At 34.7% G+C, this 24,621-nt stretch overlaps 4 protein-coding genes across 8 annotated transcripts; 2 read left to right on the plus strand and 2 right to left on the minus strand.

Annotated features, from left to right (window-relative positions):
* Nucleotides 1-1,163: 1,163 nt before the first annotated feature.
* Nucleotides 1,164-4,815, plus strand: LOC117916222 (zinc finger CCCH domain-containing protein 53-like). The gene is made up of 9 exons (XM_034832149.1): nt 1,164-2,409; nt 2,700-2,882; nt 2,973-3,152; nt 3,244-3,368; nt 3,445-3,711; nt 3,806-3,968; nt 4,114-4,314; nt 4,410-4,492; nt 4,620-4,815. Exons 1-8 carry the CDS (start codon nt 1,469-1,471, stop codon nt 4,441-4,443), a joined length of 2,094 nt encoding a protein of 697 aa, XP_034688040.1. The 5' UTR covers nt 1,164-1,468; the 3' UTR covers nt 4,444-4,492; nt 4,620-4,815.
* Nucleotides 4,816-9,786: 4,971 nt separating this feature from the next.
* On the plus strand, nt 9,787-12,138 carry LOC117916835 (uveal autoantigen with coiled-coil domains and ankyrin repeats-like). 5 transcript variants are annotated; one of them, XM_034833027.1, is made up of 3 exons: nt 9,787-9,895; nt 11,583-11,625; nt 11,766-12,138. In XM_034833027.1, the coding sequence occupies exons 2-3, from the start codon at nt 11,595-11,597 to the stop codon at nt 11,996-11,998; spliced, it is 264 nt and encodes an 87-aa protein (XP_034688918.1). In that variant the 5' UTR covers nt 9,787-9,895; nt 11,583-11,594; the 3' UTR covers nt 11,999-12,138. The 5 variants fall into 5 exon arrangements, with proteins under 5 accessions (XP_034688918.1, XP_034688916.1, XP_034688914.1 ...); XM_034833025.1 differs by lacking the exon at nt 9,787-9,895 and adding an exon at nt 10,968-11,163; XM_034833023.1 differs by lacking the exon at nt 9,787-9,895 and adding an exon at nt 11,187-11,342.
* Nucleotides 12,139-13,619: 1,481 nt separating this feature from the next.
* Nucleotides 13,620-14,754, minus strand: LOC117916902 (glucan endo-1,3-beta-glucosidase-like). The gene is made up of 2 exons (XM_034833122.1): nt 14,706-14,754; nt 13,620-14,566 (listed from the first exon to the last, which is right to left on the minus strand). The coding sequence occupies exons 1-2, from the start codon at nt 14,752-14,754 to the stop codon at nt 13,620-13,622; spliced, it is 996 nt and encodes a 331-aa protein (XP_034689013.1).
* A 3,538-nt stretch (nt 14,755-18,292) lies between these two features.
* LOC117915607 (glucan endo-1,3-beta-glucosidase) lies at nt 18,293-20,231 on the minus strand. The gene is made up of 2 exons (XM_034831206.1): nt 20,089-20,231; nt 18,293-19,432 (listed from the first exon to the last, which is right to left on the minus strand). Exons 1-2 carry the CDS (start codon nt 20,162-20,164, stop codon nt 18,468-18,470), a joined length of 1,041 nt encoding a protein of 346 aa, XP_034687097.1. The 5' UTR covers nt 20,165-20,231; the 3' UTR covers nt 18,293-18,467.
* Between the last annotated feature and the right edge of the window lie 4,390 nt (nt 20,232-24,621).

Below are 24,621 nucleotides of genomic sequence, written 5' to 3' on the forward strand. Positions count from 1 at the left end.
GTTATTCTATTTGTTTCTTTATAGATATGACAAACAAATAAAAACATCAAGATATTTAAGTTATCTTCAAAAAAATTTTCATTAACAATATAATAGAATTGGGAATGTTAGTCTTTTTGTTATCGCTATGCATTGTCCATAATATGCTTGATAACCATTTTTATCATACCATTGGAATATCTGATAAACCAACTTGATGCACTTCCATTCTCTACCCTTGAATCATCAAAGTTTAATTTGAAAATTCTACTAACGGGAGGAATTCAATTAATCCATTTTTCAACCACTTAAGGAACAAAATGTCTTTCGTTTTAAAGATGAGGTTCAATCATATATTCTCGTAAAATCTCCTTAACTTCTATCTAGATGCACATGTCTCGATATTTTATTTCTGAAATTATAAAGTTATTTAGGTTGAAAATTACGAAAATGAAATGTATAATTCTTATTTTATCGGGGTATAAAAAGAGATTAAGCACCCCTTTATCTTTTTGTGTTTAATAGTGAAAAATTTATATAAAGAATTTATAAATTGGAGTTAAAAATAGAAAATAATTTCACCAATAAAAAAAGAAAAAAATGAAGTATAAATGATTTATTATTTTATTTTATTTTGATAAATTTAAATATTATCATAGGAACATGATAGAAAGATAATATTTTTCAATTTTTTATTGTGATGATATATTCAAATATTATAAATCTAATTATTTTCACAAAAAAGTGAAAAAAAAACATTTAATAGCATTTAAATAAAAAGGAGAGCAGCCAAAATAATGCCAAATTTAATATTAACTTTTTAATACATCATAAATAATTTCAAAATTATATATGGAAAAACTCCCCACAAATATTTCTAAACATAAAGTAAAAAAATAATTAGGAGATTTTTAAATTTCTTTTAGAAAGGGAGAGTGATGGTGGCTGATATTAAAGAGGAGAGTGGTGGAAGTGGAAAATGCAAACCCTTTGCAGCAGATCTGAATCTACCATCCCACTCACTCTTGTTTTGTCCAATTCTGTAAAGACAAACCCTAGGAGAGAGAAAGTAGAGAGAGCAATAGCAAAAGAAAATGTAAAGGAAAAAAATAAAAAATATACCTTTTTTTTTTATTTAAAAAAAAAGGGTTTTTACTCTCCCAAGGGACCTTTGCAGGTTTGCCACTGCCACCAAAAGTTGTGGTTGTAAGAAAGAGGCACCACCACCAAAGCTCAAACCTCACTCCCTTACTTCCTTACTTTACTTCCTCACTGCCTCACTCGGTCTTCAAAACCCTACTACTGCTGCTTCTTCTGTGTCTTTTCATGGGGTAGTGAGCACAAACTCACCTCCATTTTCATCTTTCTAAGGATACCCATTATTGTACTTCATTTTTGCTCTCTGGAAGTGGAGAGGAAAGGGTTTAGAAGTGAAGAGAAAACCTTCCGGATAGTGGAAGAATACCTCTATATTATCAGCATAGTGTCCATGGATTCATATGAGGCTACTAGGATTGTGTTCTCGAGAATCCAAGCTTTGGATCCAGAAAATGCCTCTAAAATCATGGGGTATATTCTTCTGATACAAGATCATGGTGAAAAGGAGATGATTCGCTTGGCTTTTGGCCCTGAAACCCTTCTCCACAACCTCATCCTCAAGGCTAAAACTCAGCTGGGCATTTTGTCGAACACCCCTTCCACACCCACGTCTCCTTCTCCTTTCAACCCCATTTCCAAACCCACTAGGCTCCCCACCAACAATGGCTTCAACCCTTCTTCATCGTGGCCAGTTTCGGGATTTTCGGATCTCCGCAGCCCCAATTCCACCACAGCACAGCTCTCATACGCTGCCGTTGTCAATGGCGCCACCAATGTGAGCGATTTAGGTACTGTGTCGTCGTCTCCGGCTTCGATTCCCTACTACAACAACTGCAGCAGCAGCAACAACAGCAGTGTTGTCTGTAACGACAACGTCATGGACGATTATCAGCTCCAGGACCACCTCTCCTTCCTCAATGATGCTTCAAAACCTGAAGATTTGTTTGACCCGCGTCTGGAATTGGCGATGAGCCCTTCTTTTGGCGAGACTCAGCTCCACAGGCGGAGCTACTCTTTCAACGATGCTTGCTATGGGTCTGATGACGGAGCTTCTGGGTTCGGATGGAAGCCGTGTCTCTACTTCGCTAGAGGGTTCTGCAAGAATGGGAACACTTGCAAGTTTCTTCACGGTGGTTTCGCGGATTCTGTGGAGGCTTCTTCGGCGGCCTCTGCTGCCATTGTTGGGTCGCCGGGCAAGCTTGATGGGTTTGAGCAGGAGATGCTTAGGTCGCAGCAGCAGAGACTGGCCGTGGCTTCGCAGCTTATGGCTGGGCTGAATTTCCCATACAACAAGTGCATGAATTTTTTTATGCAGCAGAATGAGACTCAGAGGTATAATAATGGGGAAGACCCATAAGCGATTCAATTTGTTTGCTTGCTGAGATAACCGTAGAAAACAAAGGAAGTTCAGTTGTTTCTTCTTAAGTTTGTTGTGTGTGAAGAACGCATTGCCTGCTAGTGGTTTTGTTTTATATAAAGTTTAAATCATTGTTTGTTTTATCTTTTTCTCATGTTTTCCAAGCATCCAAACTGATGATTAGGTGATTATGAGTTTGTTTTGATATGGGTTTTTGGTTTGGATTGGTTCGTGATGGTTTTGATGGCATTGTGGCGCATTGTAGATCCGCTGCGGCAGCATTGATGATGGGCGAAGAGCTGCACAAGTTTGGGCGGTGCCGGCCAGAAAGGAACGATTTTTCCGGGATGGGATTGGGGGGAGCAGTGAACCCAGGGTCCAGACAGATCTACTTGACATTTCCAGCTGATAGTACGTTTAGAGAAGAAGATGTTTCCAATTATTTTAGGTAATTGCTACGTGTTGGTTGGAAATTTCTTCAATTTGGGGTTCGTGTTGTGAAATTTAGTTAACCTAGTTGGCTTGTGTGCTTTTGAAGTATTTTTGGGCCAGTTCAAGATGTGAGGATTCCATACCAGCAGAAGAGGATGTTCGGATTTGTCACTTTCGTCTACCCCGAGACTGTGAAGCTCATTTTAGCTAAAGGGAACCCCCATTTCGTATGTGATTCGCGTGTGCTCGTAAAGCCCTATAAGGAGAAGGGAAAAGTCCCGGAAAAGTATAGGCATTTTCTCTCTTTTGTGCTTTTGTTTTGTGTGTGTTACTCACTTCATATATTGATGTTAACATTGTTGATTGAACAATTGCAGGAAGCAACAGCATCAACAGCAGCAACAGCAGCAGCAGCAGCAGCAGCAGCTGGAGAGGGGAGAGTATTCGACATGTTCAAGCCCATCTGGAATTGATCCTAGAGAGCCCTATGACCTCCATCTTGGTAAGCAAAGAAAAGCTAGCTATCATGTTCTTTTAGAGCTGTTTCAGCTGAAGCTCCTCTTTCTTTGTCCATATAGGGGCAAGAATGTTCTACAATACCCAAGAGATGTTGTTGAGGCGGAAGTTAGAAGAGCAGGCTGATTTGCAGCAAGCCATAGAACTCCAAGGAAGGAGGCTGATGAATTTGCAACTCCTAGACTTGAAGAACCACCAACACCAGCACCAGCACCATCTGCACAATCTCTCTGGAGGAGCACCAGTTGCCTCCCCTACTCAATCCAGCATTCACAATAACCAAAGTCTTGGTCTTCCATCTGATGGCAATAATCAAGAAGTCCCTGAAGGTTAACACACAAAAAATTTGGTTGTACTTGTGATTTCTTGTTTGTAGAAAATGGATAAGCTTTATGGCGGTTAATTTGCATTGTATTGTTGCAGAGAACAGCAGTAGTCCAGCTGCAACCACTTCTCCAACTGCAGCAGCTGATAAGCCACTGAGGCAGGAAGTGAATATATCTTGCAATAGCAACAGTGGCAACGACAGTGGCAATAATAGCACAGAGGAGAGCTCCAATCCCGCAGACTTTGACCTCCATGAAAGGTATGGTAAACACCATTCTCCCTGTTCAGTTTCTATTCAATGCTTATTATAAATTGCTTTGGATTCCCCGGTTGTCACCTCTTTTTAATGATTTCATGTACTGTGGTTGCTTTCTCATTTTCTAACTTCTTTGTCATTTGAGTAGCTTGGAGCACATCCTCCCTGATAGCCTCTTTGCCTCTCCTACGAAATCAGCTGGCGACCGCTCTGTTTTCTCCACATCTTCAGCCTCTGTTGATGAAAGCGCCACAATTTCAGTTACACCTGCTTCTAACAACAACCCGGTGCTACCCGGAACCACTCTTAACATGGCCTCTCTTAAATCATGTTTCTTCGAAATGCCAAGGTACTACGGCTGCAATGGGTGGTGCTTCCTCTCTATCTTTATCATGCTATCCTTGTATGAATAAAGAGAAACTTAAAATTGAAATCGGTTTTCAGGTTTCCTTCTGGGCATGGAGCCATTGAAATGTAGGTGATAAAGGTGATTGTGGGCAGCAATGGAGGGATGTGACTTTGCTTGGGTAAGAAATTATCATACTGTTATTCCTTGATCATCTAACCACATACCCACAAATGGAGAATTTTTAGTTAAGAAATGGATTCCTCAAGATGTTGGGCCTTTTTTTATTCTTATGTTCATGTATGCAGGAGTGAGTAGCATATACAAGGAAGAAAAAATCCTCTAGCTGTATAGCCAAACCATATCCACATCAAAGAAAAGATCTGTAGAGAAGATCTCATCAAGATCATCATCATCATCATCATCACCATCATCATCAATACATACTACTTACAACAAATACATAATGCACACGTTAAAGGACAGATGAACTGATTTATGGGAGTGGGGTCTCTTTCCCTTTCTCTACTGTGTACCCTCTGTGTAGGTGTGTGCTGGACCACACAAAGCAAAAGTATAACAAACAAAAGGCTAGTAACTCTTTATTATATTGTAGTTTTTCTCATCCTTTTTTTCTATTATTTTCTTTCTTTCTTTCTTTTACCATCCTTCTCTCTTGTGAGGTGAAAAAAAACTAAAAAAAAAAAAAAAAAAAATGAAGCCTGTGTAGAGTAATAGATTTATGTGTACAGAAGTAGACCCAGAAGTATAAAAGGAGCTGAAACAGAAGTATAACTACTAGACTGATATGAAGACCCAAAAAGGAAAAAGAGAGGGGTAGACTCAAGGGGAGGGTAAAAGCGAGGTTTCTGGCCCTTTTTTGTTTTCATTGTTGTTGTTATTTTACAGTCCCTGTCATCTATTAGATCATCAAAACAAGCAGAATAGAAAAGGTGTGGAGGGGGAAAGATAAGAAAAAAAAAAGAACAAAAAAAAAAAAGAGGTAAAGAAAAGGGTGTTCTTTTGTGTGATTAAAGGCAACTTTAGGGGACTCTTTTGTCTCATCTTATGGTTTCTTTTAGGTAGACATGAAGGAGGGAGGGTCCACACTATCACATGGGTGATGACACCATTTGAATGGTACCAGGGCATCACTCACTCCTTTCCCTTTCAATCACTTAACCTCATTCAGACTAAAATACTTTGCTTTACTGGTTGTCATTTTGTTTTGTGGGTGTTGGTTCCCCTTTTGTTTTGGAATTGTTTTTAATTATGGTAGTGTTCCACATGTGCCCTATTTTTTCCTTCTTGCACTCCCACCCCCTTGTTAAAATTGCCATCTCAACCACATTTTGGTGTTCATCCAGGAAAACAATGGTGCGACGGGTAGATCTTGTATGGATGTTGTTTGCTTAGGGCTTTGTCGTCTTGGAAATCACTTTTGAGGGTCATTTCTGGTCCCAAACTTTGTGTCTAGATGGGTTGTTCATTTGGCTTTGCAGCATGTGGACTGGACCACTTATTTGGTAAAAAGTTTTCCACATTTGTGCAAAGCCATCCCATTTATGATGGGTTTGCAGGAACATCTTTCAATTAGAAGGTAATCCCTCATTTGTTTGCTCTGCATTTTGTGAACATATAGAGAAGCATGAGGACCACCATTTCACTTTCAACTTCCTTTGTGGGTTATGAATTAGCATTGATCTTGGATGTCTTCTTCACTCCCCACTCCCATGTACACCCCATTTTCTCAATCTACTTTATTCCATACTTGCCCATTCTTTCTTCTCCCCAAGGATAGAGAACCTGAAACTTTACAGGTAGGTGATGTGAGTCACCTTTTCATTACCATAAAGAACATGGCTGTTTTGACATTCCCTTTTTCCCTTAAAGGAGGGGGTTCATCTTTCAGGACTTGATAGTGGATGAGTTGCAGCTACTGCAAACTGGGACAAGCAGCTTCCCGTTTGAATCAAGAAGGATTGATCTCCTTAACACTAACAAGAATGTGGGTTGGGAATAGAAATGGAAGTAGGATGAGAATGGAGGTATTTATTTATTTATTTATTTTTGATTGGTGGAGGTATTACAAAATTATGTAGAAGAGGAATCAAAATCTTAATGAAAATGTCATTTGGTTTCATATTAATCAATTTTTATTTCTAATCTTATTCTAAAAAATCAATGTAAACACATTAATAAATGACAATTGAATGGATTTCTCATTCTCTATTTCAATGTTCCAAACATTACTTAATGTGGGAATAAGAATGAAAATAGTATGGGAAAGGAGGTGAATTGTGATGATAAAAATCCGAGTGAAAGATTTGTTATTGTGTTAATAAATTTTTTATTCCAATTTTCATTCAAAAAATAATCCAAACACATTAACAAGTGAGAATAAAATTGATTTTTCATTTTCATTCCTTATTTCTCTCGGTCAAATGAAGAAAAACAAAAAAATATTCAAGAGATAAGATTTTCATTAGAAGTGTATTATTTCAGGTGTTTTCAATGAGAATGTAAGAGAAAAGAATTTATTTATGTTTTTTTTCTTATATTTATAGTGGTAGTTTTTGGTAGTTCTAAAAACTCTCAAAAACTGCTCTCTCTTCTCATTTCTCATTTGTTAAGTCAGGTCAGATCAACCCACTTGGGCACCCAAACATAACTTCAACATAAAGTAAAGTAGATTCCATTGTCTCTTGATTTAATATATATCAATCATTTGTTTGTTCGATTTAGATTGTGTTGGTCTTATCTTTAGTTAATGCGATCAATGTGCATGCTTAAGTTTGAAAGTTCAAATTAAGACTTGTTTTCATTTATGAGATAGAAGGGTAAAATCTCTAAAACACATACAATGATATGTAATGTAATTTTTTATATATTAAATTATTGAGAAGCTCAAATGATTTTCTCATTTTTTTCATATCCTATAATCAAGGTTATCATCCTCCTTTAGGCCTTTAGGGTGGGGGCAAAAGATGATTATTAAGAAGACATTGTTTGGCCATGATGATGATGATGGTTAACAACCCCTAAAAAGACATTATAACAACATAAAAGAAGTGTACTAAAAATATAAAGTAGTGTACAAAAATATAAATGTCATCATCGAAGTCAATAATGATTAAGATTTTTAATTAAGTAATGATTTCCTTTATTTCCAAGAGGGCCCTTTTAATTATTTTGATGAAATCGATGTATTTGGAGCGTAGTCATTAAGGAAAGGATTAAAAATTTAATTATTAAGAAAGGAACTATACCTTGTGATGATGGGAGAGCACTTTTGTTAAGCTCAATGGAGGATTTACCTCACACTTACACTAAAAGGGATGTTTGATTGGATGTGATTAAGAATTTGCTTTTCCATAATTTGTGTTCTCAAATTAGGGCATGGTGAAAAAGTGCTATAAATTCATATGCTAAAATACTTGTTTTGTAAGGCAAACCAAGAAGAGATTACAATTAGTAGCATGTGAGGTCACACTCCACTAGTAACATAGGAAGTCATTTTCATGGGAAGTCATTTTCCCACTCCACTTCTTAGGGAGTTTGTATGAAGATTGATTGGGCTTAGAACTTGGAAAGTCTACTATGGATGCAACTCATTCGAAAGCGATTTTAGTCGATTTGATTATAGTTTATAATGTTATTATAAGAAATGCTTTTAAAAGAATCACATTTAGATTTACATAGAAAACATGTTTTATCAATCTATTAAGTGCTTACTAAGAAATTTTAAGTGTTTGGATTTGTAATAATAATTTTTAATGGTTTGCCAATCACTTAGGCTTTGTTTGAGAAGTATTTTTTTAAAAACAGTATTAAAAAATAATTTTTAAAAACAGTTTTTGAAAATTGTGTTATAATGTTTTGGATAGTAAAATTCTATTTGAAACCTAAGATATTTTAAACATACTTTTTATATTTTAAAAATAACTTTTATATGTGGCACTTTATTTTTAATGATTTTCCATATTTATGTGCTTATTTTTTAAAATAGTTATTAGAAAATAAATAAAAACAATTTAAAGATTTTCTCAAAAAACATTTATTTTTTGTTTTTAAGAACAAAAGAACTACTTTGTATTTTTTTTTTATTGTCAAACATCTTTTATTTATTTTTATTTGTTTTGGAGAATAGAAAACTATTTTTGAAATGGTCACCAAATATGACTTTAGTTTTTATAACAAAATCCTTTTAAGGAGTAGGAAACTATTCTAATTTTTTTAAAACCATCCTCAAACGTGCTCTTACTAAAGTTTATAATAAGAGTCAAGAATTTCAGTTTGATGACTAAAATTGAAAGTCTGAAAAGTGAAATAATAAGACTTTACTTGGTAAGTACTTGTAAAAACAGTTTTGAAAAATAGTTTTTAAGAATATTTTTTGATCATTTATAGAATAAAAGTTTAGTTAGAAATTTGAAATATTTAAATATATTTTCTACGTTTTTAAATATATTTTAAAAATGACTTTTATATGTAGTAATTTATTTTTAATCATTTTTTATATTTATATAATTATTTTTTTAAATAATAATTAGAAACTAAGTGAAATTTTTTTTTAAAAACTAAAAGACACTATTTAAAAGCATCACATTTTATGTTTTTAATAACAAAAAACCGTTTTTTTTTAATTCCCAAACATATTTTCATATATTTTTTAATTTTGAAAAATAAAAAAATATTTTAAAATACAATTACCAAATAGGGTCTGAGAATCTAGAAAACTCATTTTAAGTGTCGAATGCATTTGCGTGATGGCATGATCTATGCACAATCGTCTCATGTGTATAGATAAAATTCTTTTTAGTATCTTTTTAATATATTTCTTTTTATTCACTTGGTACTCATTTATTCTAAAAAAGTTCTTACATTTTATATAGAAGTTATTATTATTTTTTATTTTTAAAATAGAAATAATATTTAAATGCGCCTTAATTAAATATCTAATATTAAAAAAATATATTATTTCCTAAAATTAAAGCAATAAAATATTATTAATATTTAATTGTTCGAAGACTCGGGTTCTACCCTCCTCCTTGACATATCATGAATATATGGATTGATTTTAGTCCTTTCCTTTTTTTCTAAAAAATAATTAAAAATAATATATTACGAATAAAAGTTATTCAAAAAAATTATTGAATTCACAAAAGCTAGTGTCTTTTAATTGTACGACCACCTTGAGAATTCCTAATAAGTGAAGCATTGAAATTTATAAGAGAACAAAATGGAAGATAAGGAATCCTATCTCAAAATGAATGAGAAAGTAGAAAAAAATGAAGTAGAAAACAAAACTGACAACAATACCAAAATGGTTGTCTCCTCTCAGGCCTTCACATAAGAAGCTGCTTTTCAGTATAAGTCTCCATACTTTTTCATGGTTAGGGTATCAAATAAGTCATTCATGATCTAGGCATTTAGTGAAGGGGGCTGCTGAATCTCTATACAACATCCTCAATCCTCCTAATTGCTACCACCATTTCCATTTTCTATACAAGGAAACTCAAGAAATCAGTTGAAGAATTTCCTTGATCAACAGGGTCACTAGAGATCTTCAAGAAATTTGTTGGTAAGTACTGTTTATGCTTGAATTAGAGTGATCTGCAGTCAATGAATACCCACAAAAAAGGCAGGAGAATTTGAAAGTAGCCTCATGTTAACATACCCTATTGAGATTTTACTTGAATCAAGGAAAATTTAGTAGAAAGAAAAGGAAAGTATTAAAAATAGCTTAAAAAAAGAATCAATTCTAGTAGTGATGTTTGGCATTTTTCCCTTTTCCTCATCTTCCAAATATCCAACCAAAATTCTGGAATTTTTTTTGGTAGAAAACACTGGGTTGGTGCTCACACAGTCTAGCTTTACTGAAAGTTTCTCTCATGCCAAAGAAGGTAAAAATGGAAATAGATGGGGAAACGAAGCAGTGGACCAAGCCCCATTTGGGTAATTTTGGCCTCAATAAGTTGGGCCCAACTTGAATCAACCCATTACTAAGAGACAGTTTGGAAGTGATTTTTGAAGAAATTTTATTTGTTTGGTAAAAATTAGGTGTTTGACAATTTTTTTTAAATTACTTTTAAAAATCTAGAGACTTGTTGAACTAATTTAAAAAATGATTATCTTTAAAAACAAAAATAGAAAATATGTCAAAACATGCACTAAGCGATTATCTTTAAATGCATTTATAATAGAAATGTCGGTAATAAAAATGTTACGATAAAAATGTTTTAATTAGAATCACTCCTAAAAGTCCTTTTGGTGGTGATTTTAGAAAGTGTTTCCACTATTTTTAATATTTGAAAGATAAAAATTTTAAGTACTTCAAATGTTATGAACATTTTCGAGAATCACCGTCAAACGCATTTTTAAATAAAAGGGTGCAACCCTAAGCCACTCACGGGTGATGGACCCACTGTAGCAAGAGGGGTTCAACCCTAGCTTCCATGGTTCTCTGATAATTCTCAGTGGACCCTAAAACATTCCAAACCCTGCCCATATTTTCACAAATGTACGTGGTGGTTCTATGATTGTTCCATTGTATGCATAAAAATACAAAGCAAGTTGTTAATTCTGTAGACCCTTTACAAAATTCATGTGCCCCATGGTCTCATCTTCTTTGAGACGCCCTCTGTCTTTTGCAGAATTGCATTATTGTGATTCCCCAGCCATTCTTGTACTACCAGTACGCGAGGAAAATGAAACTTTCTTGTCAATGGCCCAGCATATCTGTCCTCAAATCTGCTCTCATGATTCGGTTTCCTTCCAAGGGAGATGCTCTCATCATCAAGCTTTTGCTTTGGTTCTGTGATGGGTTCACATGCCAGACTGTGCCACTAGGTTATATAAACTTCCATGACTCATGCTCACACAGCCATAGTCCACACTGTAGTACTGCATCTGGTTATGTCCATGGGAATAGTTTAAGCATTCCAAATCAACCTATTCTGTTGACCTGTAAACAGGTCCTGGATCAGGTTCTTGGCACTTTTGGAACTACTACTGCAGATCTTTCGTAGGTGTGCAGTTATTTTCTACAAGGGATTTCTGTGAAAAAGAAGGAAAATAGAAAGTAAGTGAGGGAAACTTGGTGTAATGTAGCGATGTATAAGCAGCTAGCATTGTATGAGAGATGTTTGGAAGTCAAAAAAATTTAAGGGAAATTAAGATTAGAAGGTTGAATGCATGGATATATGCTTAATGGTTTATCTTCTCTACTATTACGAAACCGCTAATTTGAGACCATTTTTTTCTTCCAGGAATCCGAAGTCATGGAGGGTGGCAGCTCACTCATTCCTCAAGGTATATATAACCCTAGAATTCTATGTTTCCCATCCCTTGTTTATACCTAGAAAAGTAATGGTTGTACAGTACAATGACTTACTGTTTATACTGTTTGATATTTGATGGTCCCAAAGGCATATAACTCTCTGGTAATGCAGCAAACAGTAAGGCATCGGAGTTGGAAATGCTGCAGAAGCAGCATGAGGAGAAGACAATGAAGATTCAAGAGCTGAAGAGACAAATTGAATCAGTGAAGCTCCGTTTGGAGAAGAGAAAGAAGGAAATACCCGAGGAGAAAATGGAAGCGTTCAAGGTCTTGAGTGAGAAATATAACAGTCTGAGAGATGAATACAATGCACTGCTGGCCGAGAAGTTGGGGAAAAATGAGTAAACGGACATCGCTACTACTCCAGTACTAGTTTTACATCTTTGTAAAAAAAATGTCTAACTTGAATGCATTTCTTTTCAATGCTACAATGTTACCATTCGTCTTGGGCTAGATTGATATGTAGTTAATTCCGGTTTCTCTCATCTTATAATTCGGAAAATCATTTTGATTCGATAATTGGATAGGAAAGTGCAGGAAGAGGAAAGGTAAAATCAAGAAATGTTGTTGGAGACCTGGTGCTTGGAATAGAGTCCAAGCAATTGAACCAGAGGATGATCATGCTTGTTCATATAGCAAGGGAAAAAACATATTGTGCAATTAACAGATTCCCAGGTAAGCAGAAGATAATAAATTAGACAAAATGTACTAATAAAAGGACAAGAACAATCAGTGAAGGAAGTTGGTAAATTTTCTGAGGTCCTGAGTGTAGCAGAGAAAAGGCTTCTTGTTTTTTCTCGGGAAAGTAAAGGACCCTGCCATTTTCCTTTTATGCTCTGTTTGGTTGCAGAAAGGACGTCTGAGAGGAAGAAGAGAATTTTGGAATCTCACTAGTATATGGAAATGGAATGGTAGGTGTAAGATGCCAAATTCTCTTTCCTGGAAGCCAAACAGTACATTAGAAGAGAAAAGAAAAAGGAATACAATGAAGATGTTTAGTGTGGTGAAATCTATAAAAAAAACTAATGCTAATTCAAATTATTTTCAATGAATTTTGAAGAAAACAATTGGAATGTGTATTCATGGAAGCCATTGTGCTAGTTCAAAATTATGATCTGAATTCAATTAGTGTAAAAATGCTTGTAATCTATGATGACTTCTGCATATGACACTTAGAAAAATTAGGGCTGCTGTGAGACATCTACCTGATTTTCATGTCCAACTAGAAAAGGGCACAGAAGAAAACTGAGTAAAATGCTTCCAAAACAGAGCTAAGAAGTACTACTACCCTAGCTCATTTGATTTCAGCAGATGTGGGGTTCCATGAAAGTTCAAGCAACCTCAATAATTTTAACTTATTTCAGACTGATACTTATTCGGATTTGTCTACTAGTGAATCCCATCCGATTAGGCTTTCGAAACATATAGTCAGTGCAATTTGGCTGTTTGCAGATCATAATTTTGCATCCCTGTTGCACTTTTGTGGATTAGGAATGTGAGATGACTAGATACCATTTTTCAGAAGAACAGACAATGAACAACAAGAAGAAAAGAAAGAAAAAAAAAAAAAATTTCTCCTCTTGTTAAAATTATTACTTGGATTCTAGTGTTTTAATTCAGTGATCAAACAATATGGGCAATGATCACTATTCATTATTGCCTTGTGTTTGGGCTACATGTTTCTAAAACTCCCCCAGAAGTCATAGAGAGGAATTGCCACTGTCTTCAAGGCTACTCAGTACTTCGTTTACATGTCCTTTCCAAGGTTTTTTGACATTTGTTCAAGATTAGGTATTCCCTAGAAGAATTTATGCCTCTTGTTTCATTTCAATTTCTTTTAATATCAACATTTCATTGCCAGATAACGCAGAAGATATGAACGATAAAATTAGTATTTGTTCAAACTGCTGATAAACAAAAGGATTGAAATTCTGAATCACACATTAGTCTTTCCACTGAAACTCATTCAGTACTTGGGAACCTCATTAGGGAAAAAGAGGCCAAAATGGCGCTCTGATTCAGGACCAGGCTTTTGGTTCTCATCAAACAGTGCAAACAAATAGGTATCTAAAGCTTTTTCTGGCCTCTTTGGAGTTCCACGCATGACATGATAAACCAAATTGGTATAGTAAGTTTTAGCATTCTCCATTGTTGCTGCAACCCCTCCATCTGATGGCCAGCCAGACTCTGATACAACTATGTCTAAAGCCGTCCCACCTGCCTTCTCAAGGGCAGCATAGAAGGCATCAACCATGGCATCAAAAAGGTTCTGATATCCATATTGGCCATCGTGCACAACCACCCCAGGTGAAGTGAATAATGCATAAGAAAGTTGGACGTTTACTGGGTCACCAATGTGAGCAAAGTAGGGATACACATTGGCTAGGAATGTAGAGTTGTTGTTAACAAGGAAGCCGATGATCGGATCAATGAATGAGCTCGCGCCATCACTGAAAACTCCTTGTGATGGAGGGTAAGAACTACCAAGTAATTCAGCAGAAGATGCAGTGGACACTTTGATTTGCCCTAGGCCTGCAGCTACCAATGCACTTTGAATATTTTGCATGGCAGGGAGTACATACTGAGCAAACTGAGAAGTGGCACCATTGATGGGGCTAACTTCATTTCCAACAGCAATACACCAGATATCGACGTCTGATGCATAAGTCACCACGTTGGATTTTACCCAATCAGTTGCAGCATTAGGGGTGGACGCGAGGGCCTGCAGGTTTACATTAGGGACACCGAGGATGAGTCGAATACCAGATCCTCTCAGGGCTTCGAGGGTTTCTGGTTTTGGATCAAAAATTCGCATTTTCTCGATGCCACGTCTTTGGCACAGTTGCACAACTTCAGGTGCACTTGGTAAATTGTCAGCCAGTGTTCCATAACAAACCCCTATGGACTGTGCGCCTGCATTATATTCATAGCAAATTAATCAAAAGTCAAAAAACCCACTAGTAAAAACTCACATCAATGGTAATATTAACTTCTTTTCATCGAAATAATCATTCATATGATATATATTTATGCATGAGAGCTACAGAGAGACCTGTAATGGTGGGCATCAACAACCCAAGAAATAGGAAGATGGCAGCCATAAGAGGCTTGCTGCTTTTACAATAGGACAAAACCAATGGGAAGAGAGTAAATGAAGCAAAAATATATTTTGCTTTAATTTATGGACTTGTATCCCATGCATTTATATCCAAGTTGGAGTAATGCAGAAAAGGAATTAATGAATCCATGGCAGCTGGAAATGTACAGATCAAATAAGAGATTTTGTTAATTTTGGTATGATAATATATATATTTCTTTAATTTTATCAAATAATAAATTAGTTTAGAAGGTTAATATTGTTTTCACAATCCGACGTGTTTTTTCATTTTTTTCAGATTGATTAATGCTTTTTGAGTCTAAATAAGTTTGGAAAGTTGGTGGTTTTGGAATTATTACAACTATTTTTTCCCTTTTGAATTTCATGCATCAAGTTACTAAAGGAAGTTTTAATTTCTTGATCTATTCCGATTCCCAAAATTTGCTCCGAGATTGTGTCCAACTTGTTGCTAGGCTCCATTGAAACCTTATCTCAATTATATACAAACATTTTCTATTAAAATCATAGTAAAAAGAGCTAATTAAAAAAGGGGTTGCTATTTGCAACATCCCTTTTGCTAAACGTAACATTTTTTTTATCATATATATATTTTTTTCATATATACATTTTTTAATAAAGAACTCTCTCTAACATCTTCTCAACATATTAAACTTAAATTCTAATTGATTAAGACTACGAATCACATACGAAATACAATGAATGACGAAATTCAATCATCTGATGACAATTTTCAGGTAAGATTTATAAGTCTTTTCTTCGCATACACAAATAATTATTACATTGCTCGTATTCTTAATCAATCTCTAGTTATATGCAATATTTTTGTTTGGTTTATAAAAAAAAAATCATATTGAACACAATAAAAAATATATATTTTTTAAAAAACTATTCCAATTAAATATTGTTTATTTTAAAATTTTAATAATAATTTTTATTTAAAAAAATTGGGTTATGAATTTCACATTAAAACATTGAATATAATAAAATTATTTTACGTAATATACTTTTGGTGAAAAAATCATTTTATAATTTATTGTTTAAAGATTTTTTTTTTTAAATATAAGAAGAATATGAAAAACAATTGAGTCTTAAAAAATAAAAGAAATGAAAAGAAAAAAAAAACAAAGTTTACGTGGGGTGGGGGGTTGGGTAGGTAGAGATGAAAATGAAGATAAAAATAAAAGAAAAAGAATGTTAAAATGTGGGGTGGGGATTGGATTAAAAGAAAAGAAAAATAAGAAAAGGAGAGAGAGGGGAAGAAATAAGGGAGGGTAGTTTAGGAATGTAAAATGCATTAGTAAAAATGGTGTTACGAATAGCAATTGGGTTAAAAATTTAATCTAAGGTCCAACTTAATTTGAGTTCAGTGTACACAAAAATTTGTTGGGGTTGTGGGTCCCCATGTCCATCTAGACATAAGCTTCTCTCCTACCTAGGTCTTAGATAGTAAAGTGCTATCCAAACAAAGTTCATATTTATTACGTAAGAACAATCATAAGTATAAACATCTGACTTTAAGCTTAGAAACTATTATTTGCAAGGTTAATTATTAGCATCTAAAGTAATAAAGACACACGTGAAATGTTACAACTCAAATAAAAAGTGATCCAACATCGAAATTCAGACATATAAGAATTCTCTAAAAAAACCATAGTTTGTTTCTTTCAAAAACTAATTTAAACTTCGAAAGGACGTATTTGAAAAAAACCATCTAGAAACATATTATTATAGGAATGTTTACCGTTCACTTAGACGAAGTTTGTTGGAGAAGACATTATTGCAATTCTCAATGGAAATCAATTCATGGGTCCTAACTTTCAAACTCAAAAACAAGGCTGACCCGGTTTCTTAGTGTATTGGACCATCTCCCTATCTGGCCAAGGCAAGAAACATAATAATGTCATTTTGGGACCACTAGAACAGACGTTCTTACAAGTTGTGTCCATGACATGGTCCTTGGCTGGAAAATGTGTTATGATCAAATGGGTGGTTTTGAATCTGTGACCTTGACTCTTGTTTACCGTCCACATGGGGCTGTGGACGCGTCATTAATTTATGGGTTGTAGGGCATGGACAAAGAAAAACTTGGGTGAGAATACCAGAAATTGTGCAAATCGACAAAGCAAGCTCGCTATGCAAGTGGACGTAGCGAGAAAGTAAGAACTTGTGTAAATGGATTAATGAAAAGGTTTGAAATGTGAAGGTATATGCAATTAATTAATAAGTTTGGTTAGAAGAAACATAGCAAGTTCGAAGGGGCAAAAGGAAAAAGAAATTGGTCAATAGTTAATCACGAATGACCCCAGTGCATTTATTGTGGGACACTTAGGAATCGTTCTTCTTCCAAGTACAGTGTTCATAGTCTAGTCCTTGGAGGACTATTAATGCATGGTAACAGTGCAAACCTAAGACCTGGAAATTTTCTAGTACGACCTTGGTTATCTTTGCCGTTTGTGTGGGGGTAGACTCATTCTAAAGACAAAGCCCTCAGCAAGAAAATTTGAACTTGTAAGCAAAAAAATAAGATTAATTGATTATGTGGGGTAATTTAACATAATTTTTTGTGATAAATATATTGTTTGATGTGTTTATACTAGGGTTTTAACTTGGGAAAATTTAATTGGGTTGATGAAGAACTTAAATCAAATTTCAAAGTAAGAGATTCGAATTGACTTGCAAGTTAAGGTATTCAATTTAACTTTATTTTTATAAGCTCTTTCTAAACTTGGGTCTTAATAATTAAAAATATATATTTATCTATCCATCTAACAAATAAAATAATATATAATTTAATTGTTATTTGACATTTTTTTGAGCAAAATATTTAAAACATGAATAAAATCGATATTATTAACTAGTTCTCAATTAATGGTTTGGTCTAAATTATACAATGGAGCTCGTGTTCTTGAGTAAATCTTCTCAATCCTTATTGACTCTATGCATGGAAAGGGATCGAAAACTAAAAGATCTTTTTTCCTAAAATTCCCCTTTGGTCTATCATACTTACCTAGAATAAATGTACTATTTATATTCTAATATTAAATGTCATCTCAATTTATCTTATTGTATAAAATTCGGGATATATATATGATATGGTTCCAAGATATGGAGAGTTCCAATAAAAAAGGAAGGTTTACAACTACAAAATCTTTTCTCCTTGGTAATCTAGTATTCTTATACATGAAGATAATCAATTTAATAGTTATGGTCACACTCTATCATAGATTTTTAACCACATTCTCAATATTACAAAAATATTAAATTGGTTTTGATCTGCCTTAACTCAGCTCAACCAAAGGTCAACTTGGTTAAGTTACTGGTTAGTACATCTTTTAGCTTGTAAAATCCATCTTAAGACAATCTCCTGTGATAGTTTTTATCTATTTACTTTAATTCATTAGTCTATATATGCATAATATTGCACTTCTATTGTATGTTGATGGACAAATGTTGTCCTTGACACAAAGTGACGAATTGTTCTTCCGTTTTCCTAAGTACTATATATTAACAATTTAACATCGCATAGAAGAAAATTTGCTTTATTTATTAGAAGATCAATAAGCTTACAATATCACAGTAAAGAAAAAGAAGCATACGAGCATGGCCATATATGCAGAAAGTCTGCACTCTTATTTCGAAAACAATTACTCAAAATTAAGTATGGATATTAGATAATGTTCCAATCCCTGCATCACTTCAACTGAAACTGATTTGGTATTTGGACTCTTGCCTAGGGGTGAAGAGGCCGAAATGTTTCTCAGTCTCAAGTCCAGTCTTCTGGTTTTCATCAAACATAGCAAACAAGTAGGTCTCTATGGCCTGTCCAGGCTTCCTTGGAGTCCCAGCTCCCTTCACATGATTAATCAAATTGCTGTAGTAAGTTCTGGCATTGTCCACTGTCGCTGCAGTACCTCCCTCGGATGGCCAGCCACTCTCGGATACAACGATCTGCAAGTTAGACCCACCGGCCTTTTCAAGAGCAGCATAGAGGGCATCCAACAGGGCATCGAAAAGGTTCTGATACTGGTAGCTCCCGTCTGGTACCACAACCCCTGAGGCAGTGAATAAGGCGTAATCAAGCCGAATGTTTTGTGTGTCGCCAGTGTAACTGAAGTAGGGATATATATTGGCCAGGAGTGGGGAGCCATTCTCAGCAAGGAAGCTTATGATTGGGTTTATGAATGAAGAGACATCATCACTGAAGGATCCTTCAGATGGAGGGTATGATTTGCCGAGGACGGCTGAATATGTTGCGGTAGAGACCTTGATTTGGCCTTGCAGGCCTGAGGAGGTTATTGCACTCTGAACGTTTTTCATGGCAGGAAGGACGTACTGGGCGTACTGAGCATTTGAGCCGGTGGGTAAAACTTCATTCCCAACAGCGATGTAGCGGAACTTCACTTCTGATGCGTAGTTTACTACGTTGTTTTGCACCCAGGTAGCTGCAGCTGAAGCATCGGAGGCAAGGGATTGAAGGTCGGTGTTGGGGACGTCGAGGATAAGTTCTATGTCCGATCCTTTAAGCGCTTGGAGAGTATCTGAATTTGGATCATAGATTCGCATGCTTCCAATGCCATTGCTTTTGTAGAGATTTATAACTTGTGATGCGCTAGGCAAGTTGTTGCCATTCGTTCCATAACAAACTCCTATGGATTGTGCTCCTGCATTAGATTCACCCAAAATACGATTAGCTCAGGGAAGAAAGGAAGAAAATAAATATAACATATACAGATTCATGCTCACGGCCTAGCTAACTACTTGGTGAATGAACGGCCTTCCAGGGTGATCAATTTTCATGTATCGATGTGTTTCCAATTGTGTAGCCCTAATAACCTTAAAACACATTTATAAGAGTAAGAGAAATTAATTCATACATAACACCAAGAAATTTCACATAAGATATCACAATTAATCTTATATAGATATAACATATTTGTTGTGTTTCACAATATTATGAAGTTAAACAGATAGATACCCTTGTGGGGACAAATTAAATAAACTCTCCCATCAAAATTAAGGATTAATTAATTATGATACTATTTATAATAATTTATTTTTAATCATGTGGACATTATCAACTCTAAGTCTAAAAGGCTCTCATAATTTTAAAACAGATCAACAAATCACTTGAAAAGAGTTTATACATATAATATTATAAACTTTTTTCTTATCCAATAGTGGGATATCACATTTCAAGATCTGTTATTATAATGATTTAATGCTAATAACAATATAAAAAGAATATATATATATATATATATATATATATATACATACACACGTATATGACTACAGGCGGAGTGAGGGAGAAAGAGACCTATTGTGATGGTGGACATGATGACAAACCCAAGAAGCAGCACTACAACAAAGGGCCTGTTCCTTGTTAATGCCATATTGGAGAATATTCAAAGGAAGACAAAAGCACAACAATTTTGATGAATCTATGGAGGGCTGGCCAAGCTCTCAAAACTCTGTTATGTCCACCACCCTCTTCTTGTAGCTTTATATAGAGTGACGAGTTCTCAGTTCCATTGCCCCGGTCAATACTCCATAGCAATTGGATGGTCATGGTAGGCTGCCTAAACGCTGCCCCTAGTCAATACTTAACGGATTGAACACTCCCGGAAAAGTCATCAAGATAATTACCAGAATGAGAGAGACATTATTAACGTTTATAGGACAAGATTTAGAGCTTTCACATGCTATATATTCTATCAAATTACAATAATAAAAGAAAAATTCTTATACGTATACTCTACAAGTCCCCAAAATTTGGTAATGTTAAGAAAAATAAGAGAAGACTTGTAAGCCTTGGGGCTTAGATTTTTCCGCGTATGGACTTTGACGAAAGCTCATTTCCCACCAATTAAGGGAGAGAATAATGGTGCAATGAATTAGGAGAAAGATGATCACATGTTTTAATTAGCTAATTTATGTTGTATTTTAATTTATCACCTTAGGTGATACCATCAGCCTGCACAAAATCAACATTAATTTATTATCATTCCGAGGAATATTTTAGTTATTTTTATTTATTATTTATTTATTTATTTATTATTTTTTTTAGAATTGGAAAGATCAGCTAGATAAATAAATTAGAATAAAGAGTATTTTGGAGAAAGATTGTTACTTTAATTCCAATGGTTTTGCATATGCATGTATGCGTTATTAGTTGCATTTAATTAGAATTTTTGGAGGTTTAATTTTGGCTACTAGTGAATCGCATCCAATTAGGCTTTCAAAACATATAGTTGGTGCAATTTGGGTGTTTACAGATCATAATTTTGCTTCCCTGTTGCAGTATTGTGGATAACTAGATACCATTTTTCAGAAGAACAGAAGATTAACAAGAAGGAGAAAAGAAAGAAAAAAAAAATTCTCCTCTTGTTAAAATTATTACTTGGATTCTAGTGATTTAATTCAGTGATCAAACAATATGGGCAATGATCACTATCCATTATTGCCTTGTGTTTCTGCTACATGTTTCCAAAACTCCTCCAGAAGTCTTAGAGAGGAATTGCCACTGTCTTTAAGGCTGCTCAGTACCTTCTTTTACATGTCCTTCCCAACAATGGTACCGAGGTTTTTGGACATAATAGTCAATGCATAGGTCAGCTCGTTGGATTGTATCCAATCAATTGCAGCTTTAGGAATGAACGCGTGGCCCTGCAGGTCTTCATTAGGGACACCGAGGATGAGTGGTATACTAGATCCTCTTAGGGCTTCGAGGTTGCAGGATTTGGATAAAAAATTCGCAGTTTCTCTATGCCAGGCCTTTGGTACAGTTGGACAACTTCAGGGGCACTTGGTAGATTGTCACCCAGCGTTCCATAACAGACCCCTATGGATTGTGTGCCTGCATTATATTCATAGCAAATTAATCAAAGTAAAAAATACTCACATCGATGTTAATATTAACTTCTTTTTATTGAAATAATTGTTCATATGATATGCATATGTATATATGCATGAGAGCTAGTGTTAGATATGTATAATAAAGGAAGTTAACATATTTTCTTTTAATTATCACTAGTTTGTTTCCTTTCGTAAATAATTTATCTCCTTTTATTAATAACTTATTTGGCTGTAAATTAGTTGTATTCTAAGTTATAATTTTAAGTAATTAGAAAACTTTTCATATTGATATTCTTTGTACATGCAATAATTTGCCAATCTCATTCATCTTCAATATGATATCAAGGCATTGAAACTCCTTGGCTTGAAAACCCTAGCCACCACTAGTTCTTTCTTCCTGCCCTTTTCTCTTTGCCAAAGTCATCTAGTGCTTCCTCACCCTCGTAGCCTCATAGCCACCAAAGACGCTATCACTTCTACAACTTCTACTCTCAATATTCATAACACCTATGATTGCTTACACCAAACACTCATCTCAATAAACGTTTTTACTAAAGTCCCAGTTAAACTAACCATTACCAACTACGTATCATGGATCATAAATTCTCATTCTTTCAATGCCAGTGGCTTTGTAGAGGTATACAACTTCTGACGGACTAGGCAAGTTGTCACCACTCCTTCCATAGCATACACCTATGGATTGCGCACCTGCATTAGATTCATCCAGAACACCATAAGCTCAAGGAAGAATTAATATAGAGGAAAACAAATACTAACAACCTAGAAACATGGAATGGAAGGATAGATTTGTTTTGGTTCTAATGGTCTGTTTTGTTAAAACTGTTTAGAGGTTAATATACATGAAGACATACTCAACTCAACTTCATTCCAACCCATTAAGAAAATGATCAACTACAAAAAGTAAACTCATATGATGGAACGCAACAAAAGACTGTCAAAAAAATTGATAGCCATGAATGGAGGAAGAAGAAGGAGAAGAGGAAACCTATCATGCCTAGGGTGGACATTGCATATCGACCCAAGAAGAAGCAGCACAACAGCTGCAAGAAGCTTATTGCTTATATCATATAATGGAAATGACATAATGGAGAAGGGTAAAGGAAAAAATATAGCACAAAGCTTTTTGATCCACCACCCTCTTCTTGTAGCTCTATATAGAGCTCTCCAAGTTCTCACAGAGTTGAACTGTTTCATTGCCCAGTCATCACTCCATTTATAAAATTGGGTGGCCATGGCAGGCTGCATGCCTAAAAACTTCTGGAAAAAGACTCCATACATTCTCCCAAAAATGGAGTACTATACATAATAAAGTCTATCAAACATCAAGATATGCACAAAATAAAATTGATGTAAAACAAATTAGGATAACAAATTGGTCAATAGATAATCATGAGTGACTCGAGTGGATTCGTTGCAGGACAATTAGGACTCAATCTTCCAAGTTTGGCATCCATAGTTTAGTCCTTGGAGGACTATTAATGTAAAATCAAGACCTAAAAATTTTCTATTGAACTTAGCTATGGTAGCTGTTTGTGTGGGGCCGGATGGACTTGAAAAGGTGAATCTCAATAATGGACTACACCTAAGGGGGAGGGGGTGAATAGGTGTTGGAAATTACCTAACCTTAGACTTTCTCAATGTCATGAAACTTCTCTTCTAACAACTATTCAACAAAACATAACATCCACAAGTAAGAATGTATGCACCAACACTCTCCCAACAATTCATAAATGCAATACACATGCAAATGCTTCAACAATCCTCAAAAATAAATCAAAAGAACAAGCATCTCCTCAACATAACTCATATCAATTTACTTCATTATATCATTAATCAAAATGAGTAGAAAAATTATTAAGGATATTTCATGGATCATCACACTTTTATCACCTCATATTTCTTCCATTCAAAATGTTTGCCCAAGTAATCAATGATATCAAAAATAGAAATTAAATCGAAGTGTAGAGTGAGAGAAAGAGATAATTAACACCGAATTTTACCTAGGAAAACCTCCAAAGAGATCAAAAACCACGGGTCTACCATCGATTGAAAAACTCCACTATGAAGAATAAAAACTAAATACAAGGTTTTATCTAACTCAAGCCAACTAAGCACGGTCACAAGATTGTGCACTCAATGAATTCAACAAATCGATCGACACCTTATTGAAAAATGACTTAGGCAAAAACTGACGATAAAACACAATAAACACACCAACAAGCTTTCCAAAAGTTGAAATTTTGATTCACCAAAGCTAAGATTCAATAGGATGACATACTTATCTTTCAATCAAGGAGTTAAAATTGATTCTTATTGAACAAGAATGCTACCAAGAGCTTAACTTTAGACAAAATTAATAAACATAAAGATTGAAGAACCTTCCAAATTTATCAAATGAATAGGTAAAAAACAAATTATTATCAACATTCTAACAAGGAAGCTTAAGCTCAAAGAAGACTTACTCATGACGCCATAAAATAGTGAGAATGTTAATTTCTTTCCATGTATAAACCTATATCCGGGATCCGGGTATAAAGCAAAAAAAGAAAAAAAAAAATTCAAGACACACTTTCTTCCTAGAGAAATTCAAGATAATGTTCCAAGAAGTCAATTTGCACCTCTCTTGGTTGGATTTCTGTTTAACACGGCTTATTCACATCCCAAAAAATATTCATTCATCATTTGTTTTTCACATTGAGCATTGAAATGAATACACAAACATGAGCTTCACCCTTAGGATCAATTTTTTACTTGAGGATCACTAAGATGGCCTTACCAACAACATAACAAAAGGGATGTCCCAATTTTGCAATGGAGGCTTTTTAACTCTTGAAACATTGCCAATGAGCCATAACTATTCCAGGAAACCTAATATTTTTTTATTTTTCTTTTCTTTTTCCTTTTTTATTTTTTTTTTTAATTTCAAAGAGAGGGCAAACAATCAAGGAAGAATAATCTTAAACACTCAAGGATA

The sequence above is a fragment of the Vitis riparia genome, chromosome 6 (genome assembly GCF_004353265.1).
Source record: "Vitis riparia cultivar Riparia Gloire de Montpellier isolate 1030 chromosome 6, EGFV_Vit.rip_1.0, whole genome shotgun sequence".
In the NCBI taxonomy this organism is placed as follows: domain Eukaryota; kingdom Viridiplantae; phylum Streptophyta; class Magnoliopsida; order Vitales; family Vitaceae; genus Vitis; species Vitis riparia.

Coding starts and splice junctions, on each gene's coding strand:
- LOC117916222 (XM_034832149.1), top strand. CDS start 1,469: ATGGATTCATATGAGGCTACTAGGATTGTGTTCTCGAGAATCCAAGCT. Junction 2,883..2,972: donor GATGTTTCCAATTATTTTAG/GTAATTGCTACG, acceptor GTGCTTTTGAAG/TATTTTTGGGCCAGTTCAAG. Junction 3,369..3,444: donor GCCCTATGACCTCCATCTTG/GTAAGCAAAGAA, acceptor TTGTCCATATAG/GGGCAAGAATGTTCTACAAT.
- LOC117916835 (XM_034833027.1), top strand. CDS start 11,595: ATGGAGGGTGGCAGCTCACTCATTCCTCAAG. Junction 11,626..11,765: donor CAGCTCACTCATTCCTCAAG/GTATATATAACC, acceptor CTGGTAATGCAG/CAAACAGTAAGGCATCGGAG.
- LOC117916902 (XM_034833122.1), bottom strand. CDS start 14,754: ATGGCTGCCATCTTCCTATTTCTTGGGTTGTTGATGCCCACCATTACA. Junction 14,567..14,705: donor GTTGATGCCCACCATTACAG/GTCTCTCTGTAG, acceptor AATATAATGCAG/GCGCACAGTCCATAGGGGTT.
- LOC117915607 (XM_034831206.1), bottom strand. CDS start 20,164: ATGGCATTAACAAGGAACAGGCCCTTTGTTGTAGTGCTGCTTCTTGGG. Junction 19,433..20,088: donor CATGTCCACCATCACAATAG/GTCTCTTTCTCC, acceptor AATCTAATGCAG/GAGCACAATCCATAGGAGTT.